We start from the raw sequence: 19,329 nt of genomic DNA, 5'->3' as shown, positions 1-19,329 counted from the left end.
AATAATATTAAAATAATTAATAATACTCATAAATTTGTCTTGTGTTTTATACATATGTAAAAAAAAAAAAGCCCCAATGCACACACTTTTCAAATTCTTAAAATTTGAATAGCAGGCATTACGAAAAAAAAGTGTGTGTGTGTGTGTGTGTGTGTGTGTGTGTGTGTGGCAGGGGGGCACTTTACATGGACTTTTATGTAGAATATTCTTTGTCACCGACACATGATCTGATATTGCCGTACTGGGATTATTCTCTTGTACAAACTGGCTCCTTTAATAGTCTAGACATCCCACTGTGCACTTAGGGTCATATGCAGTCCTGCAAAACAATAACAGCCTAAATCTTCATAAGTAATTCATAAGTGACTATCAGCTATTACAATATACAATTACAATTAGTTACTTTTTTTAACCAAACACTAAAAAAAAAGCAAATGGATCAGATTTACTAAAAGTGACCTTTGATCTTATGAGGCTGCAGGTATTTAAACTACACAAAAATATGTGGAAGTTTGTTCTTTAGGCTACCTGCACTGAATAATCCCCTTTGAACTTGTTGCAGCCTCCAACAGGTCTGCACACCTCCAGCAACTCATGGCCATAAACTGTAGTTTCTGTGCTCTGGTGTCTAGGACTGTTGTTGTTGGTGAAACATGGAACAAATCTGATCAGACTAAAAAAAAGCCAACTTAATCAATCAATTTTTTCCTCATAAAATACTGGGTTTCCTCATATTTGGCATGAGAGTATGAGAATGAAGGATGAAAGAAAGTTGGCAAAGCTTTAAACTGTAAAAATATAGTACACATGAAACACTGTTGATATATCGCATTGTCTGATGACATTAACAATAAAAGAAAGTAGAGTGATCAGCTCTGCTGCATCAGTTGCATGCAAGCTGAATTAACTGAATTTATTTTTGTTGAATAGCACTGAATACAGACCTGAGGCAGATGGAAATGTCATGCTTCTCAGGTGTTTAGTAATAACCAAACAAATTAAAATGTCAGAGAATCAGTACTGAAGTGGATATATCAGTCTGGACTAAACTGGGGGATGACTGACTGAACTTCTTGGATTTAGCCATTAAATTAATTAAACATTTTAAGTATTCGATGCTGACAAATGATCAGATTTATATATATATATATATATATATATATATATATATATATATATATAGAGAGAGAGAGAGAGAGAGAGAGAGAGAGAGAGAGAGAGAGAGAGAGAGAGAGAAGTCATGGATGATGGAGTATTGTCCATTACCTCTGCTAAGAGAAGAGAGATAATATCCTTACATAACATTTTTATTTGCTACAGAGACACTAACACCTAAAAATACATTTGCATGCTTCAAAAAGTACAATTTGGAGGAAATGCATTATAATCACTGCCCTAAATGTGCTTAAATCCAACTTTTAAATCAAATTGTTATGCCAATGAGTTCACAAACAGTATTGTGCATTAGCACTGAGAGAGTTGCTGTACAAATATTTCCTTCTTATGATGATAAAAAAAGGTAATTTCTTGCTAATTTGCCAGTGCAAATGTATGAATTTCTCATTCCATAGTCATTTTTAAGTGACAGGTTTGTTCAAGCATATATAGTTGGCCTTTAGCTCTGTACATTGTTAGTGAGATTATTTATATGCACATGTATTACAGATATGCGCAAATGCTCTAATCTTTGACATTTAAAATCAGCGTGACAAAATGAGATATGTTTGATCTCTACATCCTGACAGGCCCAGTTATTTCTGCATGAGAGGGAAGTTGTAAATGAACTTCTTTTGTAGCCTAATCGAATGGCACCAGGTGAATACTCCGCTCAAACTTTCTTCTGTAATTACACATAAAACCCACACTCACAGATTGGTCATCACAAACTGATGTCAGTCATTGGTCATCATAGTTCAAGTCTGATGTATAAGTGAAAAAAGAGGAGCAAAGTAAAGAAGACAAAGGGAGTAGGTTGCTGTAATTGTTTTGCACATTTTGGTATTCCTTTATTGTGCAGCAATGCAAAATACTTAGGTGTGTACTTTTGCTTTTAATGTGCTAAAAGCAGTTCATTAGCAAAATATGTTCAAGTGTTTTGGAGTTTTCCCAATTTGGTCAACCTGTGGTGTGGAAATATACATTTAGGGTTGGTTTGGAAGATGCCAGACTAATAACTTATGCAGGAAAATGTTCTTGAAAATCAGAGAAGACAGATATGAATAGATTTCAGAATAAATTTATCACTTAAAGCCGTTTTAGCAGCAGTTTCGCACATCATCACATTCATTTTCACACGTGAACAGAAAAAAAAAGGTAATTCAGTTACAAGTATATGCCATGAGAGTTTTGTCTGGGAAGCTTCAGATGGACAGATGGAGACCGAAAGTTTGGTCCAGTTTAATGGCAACACCAGAGAAGGATCAAACATTGGAAGAAGAAGGAGAAGGGGCAGAAGTCAAGCAGAGAGAATTAGTCCAGATGAATACTCATTAGTTTGTAAAATAAGTTGAGGGAAAAACCAATTAGTTGTTTTTAATCTGGGATATGTAATGAAATGCTATTAACGGCACAAATTATAAATTTTTAACCTTAATTTATATTCTATTCCTTCCTAGTTAAATTTACCCTTTTTAATTTTTCATATTTATTTCCTATCTTATTCATAGCCTTTTCCTTTTTTGTTTTCTTTAGGTCACGAGCAGTTGTCCAAGCATTTCACTACATATCGTACTGTGTATGACTGTGTACGTGACAAATAAAATTTGAATTTGAATTTGAATTTGAATTTGAAAGTATAATCAGAAACCTTTCATCAAAGTATTTGACATAGCGCAAAGAGAAACCAAAGTGACCTGGCCAGAAGGACAGATGAAATGCCATAATATCATCAGCACAGTGCTGTCAGTTTTTAAAAGTAATGAAAAAATAATCTGCTACGGTAGATTCCTATGAATGCTGTTTACTTTTTTTTTTTTTTTTTTTGCCTGTCCCGTTTGGCTCTTTTGCCATCAGAATTATTGTCTAAAGGCGAAGAAAGATGCCCAACGGATTTACTTTACCAAATTGACCATCCCAGCCTTGCCGTAATGGTCCATTTGATTCACCTTTTATTGTTTATTTTATTTTCACTTGCTGAATACGGGACAGACTTGACTGGGGGAAAGAAAAGGGAGAAAGAAATGAATGCTGTTTACTTTGATGATGGTCTTTTTATGGTTTCTGCAGTGATTCACCTGTAGTACTCTGTCTTTTTTTAAACAAAATCTATAAGTCTCCATACAATCTTGAAGGCGTACCCAGAGATGCTGAGCACTTGTTGGCCCTTTTGGCTTCACTCTGAGGTCCATCTCATCCCAAACCATTTCCATTGGGTTTTGGTCAGGTGACTGTGGAGGCACTCCATCACTCTCCTTCTTGGCCAAATTGCCTTTACACAGCCTGGAGATGTGTTTGGGGTCATTGTCCTGTTGAAAAATAAATGATGGTAAACGCAAACCAGATGGGATGGCATGTCGCCGCAGGATGCTGTGGTAGCCATGCTGGTTCAGTGTGCCTTCAATTGGGAAAAATTCCCCAACAGTGTCACAAGCAAAGCACCCCGACAACATCACACCTCATTCTTCATTGTGGCAACCATGCATGTAGAGAACATCCGTTCACCTTTTCTGCGTCGCACAAAGTCACTGCAGGTGGAACCAGAGATTTCAAATTTGGACTTGTCAGACTAAAGCACAGATTTCCACTGGTTTAATGTCCAGTCCTTGTGTTTCTTGGCCCAAACAAATCTCTTCTGCTTGTTGCTTTTCCTTAGTAGTTTGACCATAAAGGCCTGATTCACACAGTCTCCTCAGAACAGTTGGTGTAGAGATGTGTCTGCTACTGGAACCCTGTGTGACATTTCTCTATTCTCTAATCTGAGGTGCTGTTAACTTCTGAGGCTGGTGACTCAAATGTATTCATCCTCAGCAGCAAAGGTGACTGTTGGTCTTCCTTTCCTGGGGCGGTCCTCATGTGAGACAGTTTAATCGTAGCCCCGGATGGTTTTTGTGACTGCACTTGAGGACACATTCAAAGTTTTAGCAATTTTCCGGATTGACTGACTGTCAGTTCTTACAGTATTGATGGACTGTCGTTTCTCTTCACTCAGCTGATTGGTTCTTGCCATAATTTGATTTCTAACAGCTGTCCAATAGGGTTGTCAGCTGTGTACTAACTAACCTGACTTCCGCAGAAAACAACCGATATTCTCAACCCCACTAAGAAGGCAAGAAATTTCACAACTGAACCCTGACAACACCTGAGCAAACGGTGGTTATTTTCAGGAATCAAAACTATAAGATATATTTAGATATATTGAGTTATTTATCAATTCTTTATTTACTACATAATTCCATGCTTCTTGCTTCGTATTTTGTAGATAATCCGGCATTCTGACATCCTGAATCAGGTTCATTTGCTTTGTATTTAGTAAACAGTCATTTTCAGTTTGAAACAGCAGGGCTTGGCTGCATAATGAAAAGTTGGAACAAAACAGATTTTAAATGATACATTCTGATCCATAACAATAACTAAATTCTTATATGTATGTTGTCACCTTTTCAATTTCTGCACTTTAAGCTGTTCTGATCTTAGAAAGATTCTATATTAACTTTTTGCTATTTGAAAATAGCGTGCAATTTATTGCTGGTGACTTTTTTGAGCTATTGCATTACTGGATATGTTCTGCCAGGTTATTACCTCTTCTTTCAGCGGAGCTACAGTTTGCCCTGCAACATGCCCAGCGGAGGGGATTTAAGTCATATGTCTCTTTCTTGCTGGAAAATAAAGTAACAGTTCTAGTGAATGAGGTGTTATGTGTTTCTCACAGACAAGGCTATGTGTAAACACTCTGGATCCCATCATTACCATCAATGGCTTTCAGCAGTTGAGGTGGATAGAAATAAATCCGAGAGTGCAATGAAAAAGACACAAGGCACAACAAATGGTACCATTTTTGTCATGTCACTGTCTCACCAGGGCTAACACTCAACTAATTAATCAAATTAAGCTACATCTATAGAAGAAGTAGCTTAATTCTGCACTCCAATTGCCCAATGACCATATTATTTAATATCCAAGAGACATAGTTATTCTGTCCCAATACTTTTTTTTTTCATTTTTGCAATATCCTAAAACTATCAGTACATAGTATGCAAGCAGACTTTTTTCAAACCACTGTTCTCTGTCCCAGCCACACTGATCAGATCAAAGTTCAAGTAAAACTTCGCATTTTAGTGCAGGAGAAAAAAACACTTGATGGTGTTACTAATCAATAATAGTGGCTCTGCCTCAGTTTTTTAAGGTCTGGCTTTCAGAGTTGGCTTTCTGGCTTTCCTGCCTTGCAGGATGAAACAGAAATTGGGCTTTTTGGACAATGGCTGATGTGTGTGTTTTGAAGTTTCCAACTTCCTGCCTCTTGCTACCAATTAAAGCTGTCAGCCTTAAATGCAGCCTTTAAGAGATGGAGAGAACGGTGGGTTGTTTTAACAGCATGCTGTTTACGGGGAAAAATAATTAAGTTCAAAAATGAAGGAAAGAAAATCTCCCTCCTCAGCAGAGATAAGCAGGCCTGTGCCGCTACCATGGCCTGGAGCCCCGACATGATGGTTGAAGTTGTATGTGGGCCAGGTACAGAAGTGCATTTTGCCCTTTTATCAGGGTTGAACCTAGTCTTTGTGTAGAAAAAACAGACTTGAGTGAAGCAGAAGACCCTGCGAACCTGTCTTGAGCTGCTGATTGACAAGTGCGTCCAGTTTTGACAGGGCACCCCAGATCATTACCTCAATGATGTTCTGAATGCACAAGGATAGTTGCTGCAGCATGATGAGGCAGACAGCCAAGGTAGATTGCAAAGAGAAGAGAAAATACACAGAAATGGAGCCCCTGTTTCCATTTGGAAAAAACAGCTTTTTAAAGTTAAGTTAATAGAAATTCTGCACTGCAGTGCACAAACTCAGAGTGGATGCTGCTTTCACATTGCTCGTGTATGGCACAGGCATGTATGGTTAATTTATCCTTGTTTAATATCTTTATTATACCACAGTGTCATAGTCAGATGATAAAAACGTTATTGTTTTTAAACACTTAACAACAAACAGAAATCTCGCATGGCATTCCAGGAATGTGCTGGAGTCACTTACCCAGTTTGGGGGTCACAGCCTCGGGTGCTACGATTACTACTTGGACAGCTGTTGCTTTCACCCTCCATATATTGTCTAGCTCCTCTCCCAGCACTTGGTATTTCTCAAGCTTCTTGTATTCCTTTTTCCTGATGTTACTATCACTTGGTTTAACAATATCTATCACTACGGCCTTCTTCATCTGCTTGTCTACCAGTACATTGTCAGCCATCACCATTTTGTCCATCTGTATCTGGAATTCCCACACGATATTGCCCAAGCTATATCCCATTTTGATCTCAGGACTTCTAGCCCCCCATACTCTGCACAGATGTTCTAATACACTATGCCGGCCACTTGGTTATGGTGTCCCTACTATTACGTATTGTATTGTCTCAGGGACATCTTTGCACAGTCTGCATCTGGGGAGGTAGAGCCCAGCGTCTAATGATCTTGTACTTAGAGTTTGTTCTTGGGTTGCCATAATTACCACCTATGTGTTTTCTCTTAGTCCAAATTTGTCCAGTCATTGGTAGGGTTTTTCAATATCACCCACTATCGTACATGCCATATAGTAGCCAGTATTGTTAATGATCTGAAGGGTTCAGGTATATACAGAACAGTGTGGACAGAACATATCCTGTCTCAGAGTGACGCTGAAAAACTAGTTCATGCATTTATTACTTCCAGGCTGGACTACTGTAATTCATTATTATCAGGATGTCCAAAAAACTCACTGAAAAGCCTTCAGCTAATCCAAAATGCTGCAGCAAGAGTCCTGACAGGGACTAGAAAGAGAGAGCATATTTCTCCTGTTTTGGCTTCCCTTCATTGGCTTCCTGTTAAATCCAGAATTGAATTCAAAATCCTGCTCCTCACATACAAGGTCTTAAATAATCAGGCCCCATCTTATCTTAATGACCTTGTAGTACCATATCACCCTATTAGAGCGCTCCGCTCTCGCTCTGCAGGCCTACTTGTTGTTCCTAGAGTATTTAAAAGTAGAATGGGAGGCAGAGCCTTCAGTTTTCAGGCCCCTCTTCTGTGGAACCAGCTTCCAGTTTGGATTCGGGAGACAGACACTATCTCTACTTTTAAGATTAGGCTTAAAACTTTCCTTTTTTCTAAAGCATATAGTTAGGGCTGGACCAGGTGACCCTGAATCCTCCCTTAGTTATGCTGCAATAGATGTAGGCTGCCGGGGGATTCCCATGATGCATTGAGTTTTTCCTTTCCAGTCACCTTTCTCACTCACTATGTATTAATAGACCTCTCTGCATTGAATCATATCTGTTATTAACCTCTGTCTCTCTTCCACAGCATGTCTTTATCCTGTCTTCCTTCTCTCACCCCAACCGGTCGCAGCAGATGGCCGCCCCTCCCTGAGCCTGGTTCTGCCGGAGGTTTCTTCCTGTTAAAAGGGAGTTTTTCCTTCCCACTGTCGCCAAAGTGCTTGCTCATAGGGGGTCATATGATTGTTGGGTTTTTCTCTGTATCTATGAAGCGCCTTGAGGCGACTTTTGTTGTGATTTGGCGCTATATAAATAAAATTGAATTGAATTGAATTGAATTGAATCTCCTTGTTAAATCCCACACTTGATAGTGACCTGGCTTGAAGTTGTTGTTCACCACATCCCTATGAAATTCCTGATGATGACCTGTCAAGTCTTGTTGACCTATTGTTCAAAGCATTCTAGGATCAATGTGTTAGGCACTGAGTCACAGGCTTTCTTCTTGTAGTCAGTCCAGGTGGTGCAAAGGTTGGTCAATCTGGTTTTGCAGTATTGAGTGACATCTCCATCAATCAGTAGCTGGTGTTATTAGTGTGAATGCTTGAAAAGCATTCACAGTATTGTTGTTGTAATCTTTATTATTATTATTATATTTTATTCTGTATTCCGTACGTTTTTTGTAATCCTACTCCTTCAAAACCGTTCAACTTAGAAAAACCATTCCAACACCGTTAGATTCCTATTCTTTTGGACAACACTGCTTCCATTTTTCATATTTTTAACATTTATATTTTTAATTTTATTCAACTTTATTCAACAAAAATTTATAATGTATTTCAATGGGGAGACCCTTCAAATCCTCATTCAACTTACTCATTTTTAAACTCTTACTACTTCCACATACATTGACATAGAGCCACCATTCAAACTTTAAAACGAAGACAAGACATTCAACTATTCAACTTGCATTTATCTTTTCAATATCTATTATACTTTTTCTTCAGTTCCAGTTTAAGTTTCATGATGTTTTTTCACCCGTTTCAGAGTTTATAATGGGTGTGTATGGGACGGAATGTTGGGGCTAGAGTGAGGCAGCTCAACTGCTAGAGTGAGAGGAGCAAAAAAAATAATCTTAAAATCTTTTTTAAAACTGCTGCTGTGTCTGCAGCGTTTGCTCTACAGGTATGATTTTACCCTCAAAACGTAGCCATGGCTGTCCTCTTTCATCCAATGTGTTTACTATTGTCCTAGGTGTTATGGTTCTTTCATAAATGTCACCAATGCACAGCCTCCTCCCTCCAACTCTTCCATAGACTCTAATGTTAAAATGGCTCAGAAGGTTCGTTTGAAAATCAGAAGAGCATGGTGTCTTTCCACTGTCACCACGTCCATATAATAAACTCCACAGGCATGAAAACTGAGAATTTGGTAGACTAGACATTGCTGTCGCTCACAGTGAAAGAATTTTGTCAATACGACTTTTACTTTTCATTTGGGAACGATTTGTTTCGGCCTGACTTTTCTGTTCATTTTAAGCAGCAAAAGTGAGGTGCATGTCTGTGTCCGTGTGTATGGAGCCATTGGGTGCGGTCACTATAGCAACCAGGCTCACACCTGCCTGCTTAACGAGCTCTCTCTGCCACTCTGCCAAAATTCATCTTAAGCACTTCTCTTTCAACTGCTGCTGTGTCCACAGTGTTAAAGCCATCATTTTACCCTCAAAACGTCGCCATCGTTGTTCTTTTTCCAACATCTTGTCTTTCAAAGCTCAGAGATGTAAACTTTTTAAACTGTGTGGGTCCAAGTGGAGGGATCACATTTTAGTCATTCAGTGATTCAAAGAATATGACCTTTTAATATTCTTTCAGATGTTTTCTGACTCTAAATGTTCTTTTCTCATTTCTTAGGTTTTTCTAATTTACAATTAAAACATTTTCAGCTTTTTTCCAACTTCTTCTTCTGTGTAACCTTCAGCTTTTAGCAGTTCAGCACTTTTGTTTTCAGGTTAAATTCGGGGTTTTTTTTTTATCTCATTCAAAATTTTTAACTTAAATTCAGTAATTATTTCATTTCAATGCATACATTCAGATTCAAGCATTCACACTGCAGTTTCTTCAGAAAATGCACTTTCTAGTTTTTCTTGGTGCTTGTTTACCCATTCTCTGAGGGTGGGGATGACAGTATCTCCCCTCTGACCTGACGTCCTGGCTACCCCTTTCCTATAGAGTTTGTGTTGTACCTTGTCAATCTGTAATCACCATTATATATCTTTTGGAGCAGTATATGCAGTCATGCATTTTCTTTAAGGAAAACCTGTCTTATAATTTCTGATGTTTATTTTGGAAGTGTAAAATTAAAATAAAAAACAGCTAAATAACAATATAAAACTTCCCTACATTACCATAAGTTACCTGAAAAAGGTAAGCTTATAATGCTAACCATGTTAACAATATGGCTGCTGAAACTTGAAAGAAGTCCAAAAAACCCCAATAACAATACATATACAATACAAACTGGAATTAACTCTCCCATTCTCTTCATACCAGTGCCTCTGCCTAATTATTCTATCCATGCACTTCCTCTAAACCAGAGGGTCCTGAAATGTTCTGCACTGGATAAAAACAAATAACACGTGCTACCTCCAGTGCATCCAGAACATTATCTGATGGGACAAAGTGCCAAACATCACAATCCTAGAAATAATGCACATGTACACCCAGCCAAAAAGACACACATGTGTGGTTACATGGTGTGAATAGAGAGTATCTGGATCCCCTAGGCTCTCCTCTGAAGAAAAGTTGATCTGGTAATAAAATCCCAAAGACAGACCCCAACTGCACTGTGGAGATGGCTGTAATACCAGAAGGCTCTGAGCATTGTACCTGGGAAGCTGTGGCCCAGCAAGGACAACTCAAAAAGCCTCTCCAAGTTAGAAAAGACACTAGTCATGTGAGGCAAAGAGACACACAACAAATTCAGCTGTAAACTGCTGAATTCTTCCACAAAAATTACTATAACATGAAATCAAAGTAAAATCCCTTTTTGCCAGTGACTTTTGGCAAATTAAAGACAAACCTTATCATTTCAAAGAAATATAAATCATTATTTTAGTTCTAAGTTCCAAGATACATTTCTAAGTCATTAGAATATCTCCTTGCATCTTTTTATCACTCCTGGGTCTCATTTGGTTTGGTGTGTCCTGCAAGTTTTCATAGTTAGCCAATATTAGGGAACATTAAGTACTTGCTGCTAACAAAGTAAACACTTAGGACATTACTGTATTATTTAGCAGAAGATGTCTGACACATCACTTCTTGGCCCAGACAAGTGTAATGTTGCATGAGTATAATTTTCACATCCGTCATTGACTAAGCAGAAAACCAGCAATTTGTGAGCTTATCTTGTAACGGGCACAAGCAGTGACTGTAATTTCTTAAATGTCAGACAGTGTTACATACATGCCTTTTTCTCTCTTTTTCCTCTGTATTATAAAAAATTTGCAAAGTGAACCAGTGATGCTAATACTTTGGTACTTTCACTATGGTGGTGTACCTAATGGCTCACACACTAGAGTAAAAATAGGACAGCAACCTCACTACAAGTAGTCAAAATTTGTTGTTTCCCGTCGATTGCACTGAAAGTTTTTACTGTCACCAGTGGTTGGGCTTGCAGCACCCTCGGCCTCAAACCACCCTCAAACCACCTTTGATTGCAAACTAATCACGAAGGTTGCCTGGTTAGTTGTTAATTTAAAAAGACAGAAAGACTGCCAACACACTGCAATCAATCTGTACTTTTCTAATGAGCCCAACTCGTCAGTGATTGTCTCTACAGTAGGGGAGTCATCTCAGCTGGTTGCATTCTGGTTAAATTTCTATTTAAAAGTACGTTTACTGAGTGCCATGTCATTTTGCACAAGTTGCAATCCTTCAGCAACTACATCATAGTCTACTGACTCCCTCTTATCCCGTTTTTTAGACGAGTGGTCATAGACCTGGTCTATGTCTTTAAAGCAATCATTTCTAAGGCAATGAGATCAGAAATTCAAACAGTCACAGTCATTTTGGTTATTCCAGCCACTGTTTTCCCTGGCTGTAAAATAAAATAAATTTAAGAAATGATCTCTCTTCAAACGTGCTTTGAAAGTCTGCTGCCACTGCAGGGTTTAGAATCCAAGTTACTGAACACAAAATATTTATACATCAATGTATTATATATTGTCTGTTTATGTAATATGATAGAAGCTAAATCTACTGCCGGTTCATAAAAACTTCAAAAGTTGCTTGCTTCTGATAAACACAGAACTGTTTCAATGAAAGAAAATGTTGTGTTGTGTTTGTAATTAAGTTCAACCAGAAGATCTGGTAAAACTGAAAAAGAAAGGGACACGCATGCTCTAAAAATATCACCAAAACAAAATGAATGAGAATTTATATGTAGCCAATTTAAGAAACTAGACATTGCCGAAAAACAACATAAAATTACCAGAAAGGGCAAGTTATGAAGCCAAAATGTTGCAAGTGCTACAGTTTGTCAAACTCTCTCTATTGTTTACCAGTTGGCAAATGAGCTCATTCAACAGAATCAGAGCAAGAAGTCATAGGGGAAACAATACGCAAACAATGACTAGTGTTTGTGGTCAAACTCAGAAGCACTCAGCGTTCTCTCCCCAACATACAAACACCTTGTTTGCATTACAAGTAGGTGAGAAAAACCCACAAACAATTGCAGTGTGTAGGTAGGGCCTGTGGAACTTCACAAAGGAAAATTACCTTCTTCATCGCCCACAAGACTGTATTATGGGTATCGCCGCTGCTGCCAAAAAATCTTCAGGCGCCATATGGTCTCCCTGTATTTGTTAAGCTAAGCATGATGAGGCCCTCCTTGATCAGATGACAGAGCATGGTGGAAGAATCCCATCTATTAGCATGCACCAGGCTGCCTTGGTTTCATAGCCTTGCATGAAACTCCATTATATAAACAGGCCTTGGGGTTAATGGGGAGAAAGTGTCTCTCTCAAGCTGTACCAACAGACCAGCACTTGTATTTGTGAATCATACTGAATCCATGTGTTTAGTTGAGCTTGCTGTAGAAACATGTACATTTTTAAATTTGTATATGTGTTTTACCAAAGGGAAAATTAGTCTTTATCTTAAAGGAAGATGGACATTTTGTTCAATATGCTTTCTTTCCAAATGAGAGAGAAGATGAGCTTGATGGCAGGCGAGGGATGTGTCACTTCCTATTTTCTTTATAGCAGACTATATTTATCTATTATCATTTATTTTACTGAGCAGAGACCTCAAAAAGTCCATAGCATGGACTCTACTTTCTGAAAAAAAGAAATATTAATCAAAAATAAGAAGTAATCAATCAATCGATTGAGCCTTTCATTTGTCACATACAATGTTTACACCTGCAGTGAAATTGGACACCCCCCAGGCCACACATACATAGCAAAGACATGACGTGGGAAGACATGATCATCAATATAACTAATAAACCAACGCATAAATGGCAAATATTGTTTAGTATTGTCAAATGTATTTAAGACACTTTTTTTAACCAAACAATGTCATTGAGAATGTAGCTTATTTAGCTTATTTCTTCAGAAACATATTTTTAGGAAAGTTGGTTGGCAATTTGGCCTGGAACATAGTAGTGAGTCCTCAACAAATAGGACTGAATCAATCCGTTTGCCCCTTTTTTCAGACAAATAAACAAAAAATTGAATCTGCATTTTAATAAATACAGTATTGATAATATGTCCCAAGTGAAATCCTAGCTTTCTGGTAATACACATTGATTTGTCAGTTAAGGACACATGCCCTCAGTGGCCCAGTAACTAGATGCTAAGAGTAACTAGTAAGTAATTAGAATGAAGAAGAATTCTAAAAATATGTAGAATAAGCAGCTGTTTTCTGCTGCTGCTCCTCTACCTGAGACTATTAAAATAGTGTCATAAAGTATTCCCAACATTATCTAATGGTGCTATGGCAAGAAACCTATTATGCTATATTATTATACCACACTTTAATAAAAACCTATAAAAATCTAAAGCTGTATCTGTATTTATTATTGTGACCTCTTAATTTAAATTTGCAAATGCTCATCTTACTGTGGGCTTGTTGTATTCTACTGGCTGATTCAGAACAGATTTTTTTTGCTGTTGTGCGGTACATTGCCCTGCCAAGGGAGTGCTGTTGCCTCTTTGGGGAGACAACAGAACATTGGAGTGTAATAAGATGATCAATTTTAAAGTTTAGGTGTAAGTGGTTTTAATGTGTAAAGAAAGAAAATCAGTTTAAAGCATCATAAGCCTGCATAAACTGTGAACTGTCTCAAAAAGTACTCTATGAAAGTCCCTTGAGTTATTCAGTATTTAGAAGTCCTTTGATTGAGCGTGTATAACAATGTTTTTCCCTGTCTTTTTTCTAATGATAATTAGGCTGTTTCAGGAACTCCAGGAACAATTTTATTATGCAGCCTCATTTTGATTCCATTAATGTTACTGCATTATTTGACTCTTACCATTTCAAAGAAATAGCCCCCTAGCATAGACTGAAACCCTTCACTTCTTAACAAGGTTTTTATTGTGAACCAATTAAACTCCTACCAAAATGGCACGAGTGCACTGTTTATATTATATATGTATTATTTATTAAAGTTAATTAGGATGCACATTATATGCCATTAATTTGAAATATACCATTTATTGAAATCACTTAAGACATCTAATCTTAATATTAATCAAAGTACATTGTAACTTGTCACTGGTGATTGCACTGAAAGTTTTTACCGTCAATCACTGATGTGGGATGGTGCCAGTCTTTGTCTTTCTGTTTTGCCTTTGTGCTAACCCTTCTGTGATATCTACATCCCTATATTGTAGTTGATGGAGGCTGGAATGAGTGGAGCCAGTGGACAGTGTGCAGCAGTCAGTGTGAGAGGCAGCGAACTCGGGAATGCAACTCCCCAATACCCAGACACCGAGGCAAAATGTGCGAAGGGAACAGTGAGGCCACTGAGAACTGCACAGATGGACTGTGTACCCAGAGTAAGGCCTTTCTCTCTACTGTCATCATCATTTTTCTATTTTTTTCCCCCAACATTATCATTATCATATATACACTTACTATAACATGGCAAGTCATCGCAAGCGTGCTTGAAGAGGAGGTGTGAATTGAAAAAGAAGCCACAGTGTGGACTGACACAGATTCCCAGTCCATGATAATGTCACCACTCTTTCTTCTGTACACTGCTCCCTTGACCTGTCATGAGTCAGCCAGTCACTACTTTCAAATAATGTTTGATGTGTGAAATATAATTTCATTATTACTTTGGTATGAAGTGATTTAAAATCAAATGAGCTGGTCCCAGTAACAAGTTAAATAAGCTGTAAATGTAATTAATAAATCTAAACCTTGCTTCTATGCACAAGTGTGCAAGTAATGCTAATTCAGCTTTACGCAGACTATTGCATGACTTCTGTCCATTTGGTCCATTCTACCACAGATCCTTAGCTTTTATCCGTTTTTTTATGTTTGAAAACAGATATTGGAGAAACATTGTAGATAAATCGAGATACATTCATTAATACCAGCTTGACTTGGATTGCTTGTAAATGTTTACACTCAATCTTAACACTGAAAAACACTGTAGCTTTTTTCTATCAGTCAACTTGGCAGCTCCAGTGTAACAACAGCCAAAAACAATTGCCAAAATGTGAGTTAGCATCATTGTAAAATGGACTATATAAACATATTATGATACAGGAACCTTTCTTTGTGCAAGTACATCACTAAAAACTTTCAGAGTACTTTTTATTTATTTCTTTTGTGGGTTTTTTTTTGTTTTTTTTAAGTACTCTGGCTATTTGCTGCTATCATAAATAAGCATGATATAAACATACATATAAACTTAGTACATTTCATTTCTTTTGTTGTACTAACTTTTCTTGGCAAGAAAAGCAACCACCTGTTTTTTGGTGCCACAATTGTAAGGAAATTGCATTTGTGGGTTTAGCAGCAGAGTTGAGTCTGTGGGTTGCACCCACGAATAAGAGACCAAATGCTCTCTGCTAATGCCAGAGAACTATTTCTGCTATTGAGTCTTGTTTGGTGCTGTGTATGGGATTTGTTAAGAAGTCTGAAGAAACCAGACATACTGGCAGTTTAATCATTCATTCATTTATCAAGCAGGGGCCTCCTTTGGATGTGGAGAAACCATTTATAACCACAATAGCCCGGCACTTCCTCCTCATGCTGGTCACCAGCTGTGGAATAGCATCTCATTTTTCAACCAGCGTTTGTCATCAGTCAGTCATGTCAGTTGTGCTGGTCACTCTGACATCAACAACATACATAGCTGATCCTACAAGTGTTCAATGGGGTTGAAGTGAAGACTATAGGTCAGTCCATCCTCCTCTACTTGTCTGGGTAGAGAGCTTTTGTCCATACCCTCCTGCAAACCTTTACTGCAAAACTGTGGAAGATTCTTCTTGTGGTGAACTCTCCTGGGGACACCCACTTCGCGATGTCCCTGGCATCTTCAAAAGAAGAGTCAGTAGCAGAATAAGCTGTTTGGCATTGGCAGAGATTGGCAGGTTTTCATAGGCACAACCCACATAGTCAACTCTGCTGCTTTACCCAGAAATGCATTTTCCTTACAAATGTGGCACCATTTAGGGGAAATAAGAAGTCTTTCCAACTCTATAAGATTTACTGACAATAAGCACAGTTACAACAAAGAAATAATTGCATTCTACAAGGTTTAGGAGTGTGTTTATGGAAATTTTTAACCATTCTTCCAGAAGCATGTTTGTGCGGTGGATAAGAAAGCTGGGCTCACAGTATCCGCTCTAATTTTTCCCAAAGGTGTTTTATTGCTTTGCGTTCAGGACTCACAAATCATAGTCACTCATTTATGCACCTTGCTTTGTGCACTGGTTTGCAGTCATCTTGGAACAGAAAGGAGCCATTCTCAAACTATTCCCACAAAGTTGGGAGCATGAAATTGTCCAAAATATCTTGGTATGTTGAAGCATTAAGAGTTCCTTGCACTGGAACTAAGGAGCTGAGCCCAGCTCCTAAAAAATAACCCCAGACCACAATCCCCCCCCTCCACCAAACTTTACACTTGGCACACTGCAATCTTACATCTACTGTTCTCCTGGCAACCACCATCCATGAGAATGCCTGACAGAGAAGCGTGATTCCTCACTCTAGAGAATGTGTCTTTACTGTTCTAGGGTCCAGTGGCGATGTGCTTTACACAACTGCAGCTGAAGCTTTGCATTGCACTTTGTGTTGCAAGTCCTGGATGCAACAGCTTAGCCATAGAAATGCATTCTGAAGGTCTCTACTGACTGTTCTTGAACGAATCTGAAGGCCACATGAAGTTTGTGAGGTTTGTAGCGATTGACTCTGCAGAAAGTTGGCGACCTCTGCTCAGTCTGCTCCTCATCATCTGCCGACCCCTCTCTGTGATTTTACATGGCCTACAACTTCGTGGTTGACTTGCTGTTATTCCCAGTACCACTAACAGTTGACTGTGGAAAATTTAGAAGTGAGAAAATTTCAAAACTGGACTTGTTGCATAGGTGACATCCTATTATGGTACCACTCTGTAGAGTGACCCATTCTTTTAAAAATGTTTGTAGAAGCTGCCTGAATGCCTGGTGCTTGATTTTGTTTTACACCTGCAGCCATGGAAACGATTGTAACACCTGAATTCAGTGAGTTCCTTTGGGTCTGGTGGGAGTGAGGCCAGAGTGGACCTGGCTTGTTCCAGTGCATCCTGCAAAAGCTCACAATAGGCCTCCTTTTGTGTTCTTGGTGGATTCTGAGCAGTTTTTTTTGTGCAGCGTGCATTTGGTACATTGTATCCCCCAAAAGAATGTTGTTGTCAGTTTGGGGAAGGCAACAGAACACTGCAATGCAATAAGATAATCATTTTAGACAGTGGTCTTAATTAGAGCTGGGCGATAGAACGATAACGATATGTATCGCGATATAACTTTTACTCGATAGAGAAATTAAGCTATCGCGATAGACCTCGCCGCTCTTGTCCTCTTAAAAAAAAAAAAAAAAAAAAAAAAGGTCAGCCAATCTAAATTAAGTAGCGCAGAGCCGAACCAATGACAGCCGCAGCGTCACGTCGCGTGACTTGTTACGTACAGCACAAGTCCCAAGCCGCACGTGTGTTTGTTTGGGAAGCAGCCAGCGGGTAATGGAGCCAGCGCGTAATGGAGGAAATGAGTGTGCCGATTAGAAAAATCAACCGAGCGTGACCGAAGAGAAAACAGATGATGGTTCCAATGCCGGAGAGATTGTCGAACGGAAGAGCCAAAGAAGTTCCGTAGTGTGAAGGTATTTCGGCTATTTCAAGTCTGACAAAAAACAGAGTAGCGTGCACTGTAAATTGTGCCGAAAGCAAGTCTGGAAATACAATAAACTGGTGCATGCGTCACACTGTGCGCCACGTTATTGTTTCGGTGAAATGAATTTCTACAATACTGTTACTGTTAATTCTACTCTCTGCAGTGTTTAAATGCTTACATATACACACAGTTACTGTCCCTCCACAAATACGACTCGGTTCTGCTTCTATGCCCCAGCTTTGTTTACTTTTTCCCACTGAGGCTTCTAGACTTCTGATTGGCCAACATTTCTGCACGGTTAGGAATCTAGCGCCACCTGCTGCTTTGGCATGTTCATAGCAGCGTTTTCCTTCATTTCTGCCTTTATGTGTGGACGGGATTATTTTTTAAAACGAAAACGGAAAATCTCCGTTTTCAAAAATACCCGTGTACGTGTGGACGTAGCCTCAGTCTCTGACTGGAAGCGCTAATTCGTCATTCGGCTTTTGTCAGACTAAAGTAACTGTTAAAACTGTTTGAAAAGCTCAGCTATACAACAAGGAGAGATTGAGAATTTCCTTTTAGTTCTCAGTTTATTTGATATTGACAAAAGTTAGTCAGTTTTGTCTGTTCTTCTGTAAAACAAACTAAGATTTATTTTTAGAATTAATATTTTGTTTCTAAGTGGAATTGACAATTTAGTAGTCTGTTTCGTTTGTTCTGTTTTGAAACTTAAACGCTTTAGCGGCTGCCTTTTGTGTAGTTTGGAATATTTGCCTTTATTTATCTGAAAAAGTCTCATGTTCCTTAAGTACATCTACCCTGTTGAACTTATTATGGGAAATAAATATTTAAATAAAAACAAGCTGCTGATTATTTCACATTTTACTTGTGAGCAACAGCACATTTAAATCTTACAAATATAGTTATTTGGCTTATATCGTGATAGATATCGTTATCGCCTGAAATGAAAAAAACATATCGTGATATGAAAAAATCTCATATCGCCCAGCTCTAGTCTTAATGTTATGGGTGATCAGTGTAGTCTGGTAGAAAAGTACGACTCAGTCCTCAAACATTAGAGATCATTAGTTCACTCAGAGATGAGTTTATACAATCTATACCTCACCTTCTTTATCTGTGATGCTTTGATAACTATATTAAAACCTTCCAGGCCATTATGAGATCCAATATATCGTTTGTAAGTACAGTCAGTAGAAGAGCTTCCCTCTGTTCAGGGTGTTGGATCTGAGACCACATTTGATAGTCACTTCACAGAGGCTCAGACTTTAATCACCACTTTCTCTCCTCTTTGTCTCATTCTATCTCTCTGTCTTTGCAGATCGAAAGCTGCTACATGACGTTAAACCTCAAAGTGAGTCTTCCACTGTGGATTTCTTTCATCTTCTACTCCCCTGCCCTCCCACCTGCCATTGATATGTTATATGCCCTTAATTTTGAGCGCAAGAAATGCTATAGGCAAACTAGAGGAGTGACAGTCCTTTGCATTCTCTTAGCATATACTCTGGAAATGGACACATTATGAATTACAGTATTTAGTTCACCTTGATCTAAGCAG

The 19,329-nt window shown here is 38.4% G+C and overlaps 1 protein-coding gene across 2 annotated transcripts in view; it reads left to right on the top strand.

Annotated features, from left to right (window-relative positions):
• LOC147316932 (netrin receptor UNC5D-like) overlaps positions 1-19,329 on the top strand; it is a 310,246-nt gene that overhangs the window by 186,805 nt on the left and 104,112 nt on the right. Inside the window, exons 7-8 of one of the 2 annotated variants that reach the window (XM_086313477.1) lie at positions 14,283-14,447; positions 19,093-19,125. In XM_086313477.1, coding sequence (XP_086169603.1) covers positions 14,283-14,447; positions 19,093-19,125 — 198 coding nt within the window. The remainder of the gene's footprint in view (positions 1-14,282; positions 14,448-19,092; positions 19,126-19,329) is intronic. The other variant, XM_086313478.1, reaches the window with a different exon arrangement.

The sequence above is a fragment of the Aulonocara sp. 'chitande type north' Nkhata Bay genome, linkage group LG12 (genome assembly GCF_057382095.1).
Source record: "Aulonocara sp. 'chitande type north' Nkhata Bay isolate Kocher_YH1m ecotype deep benthic linkage group LG12, A_spYH_male_GT1.1, whole genome shotgun sequence".
Classification (NCBI taxonomy): domain Eukaryota; kingdom Metazoa; phylum Chordata; class Actinopteri; order Cichliformes; family Cichlidae; genus Aulonocara; species Aulonocara sp. 'chitande type north' Nkhata Bay.
This window is presented reverse-complemented; position numbering and strand designations above follow the sequence as displayed.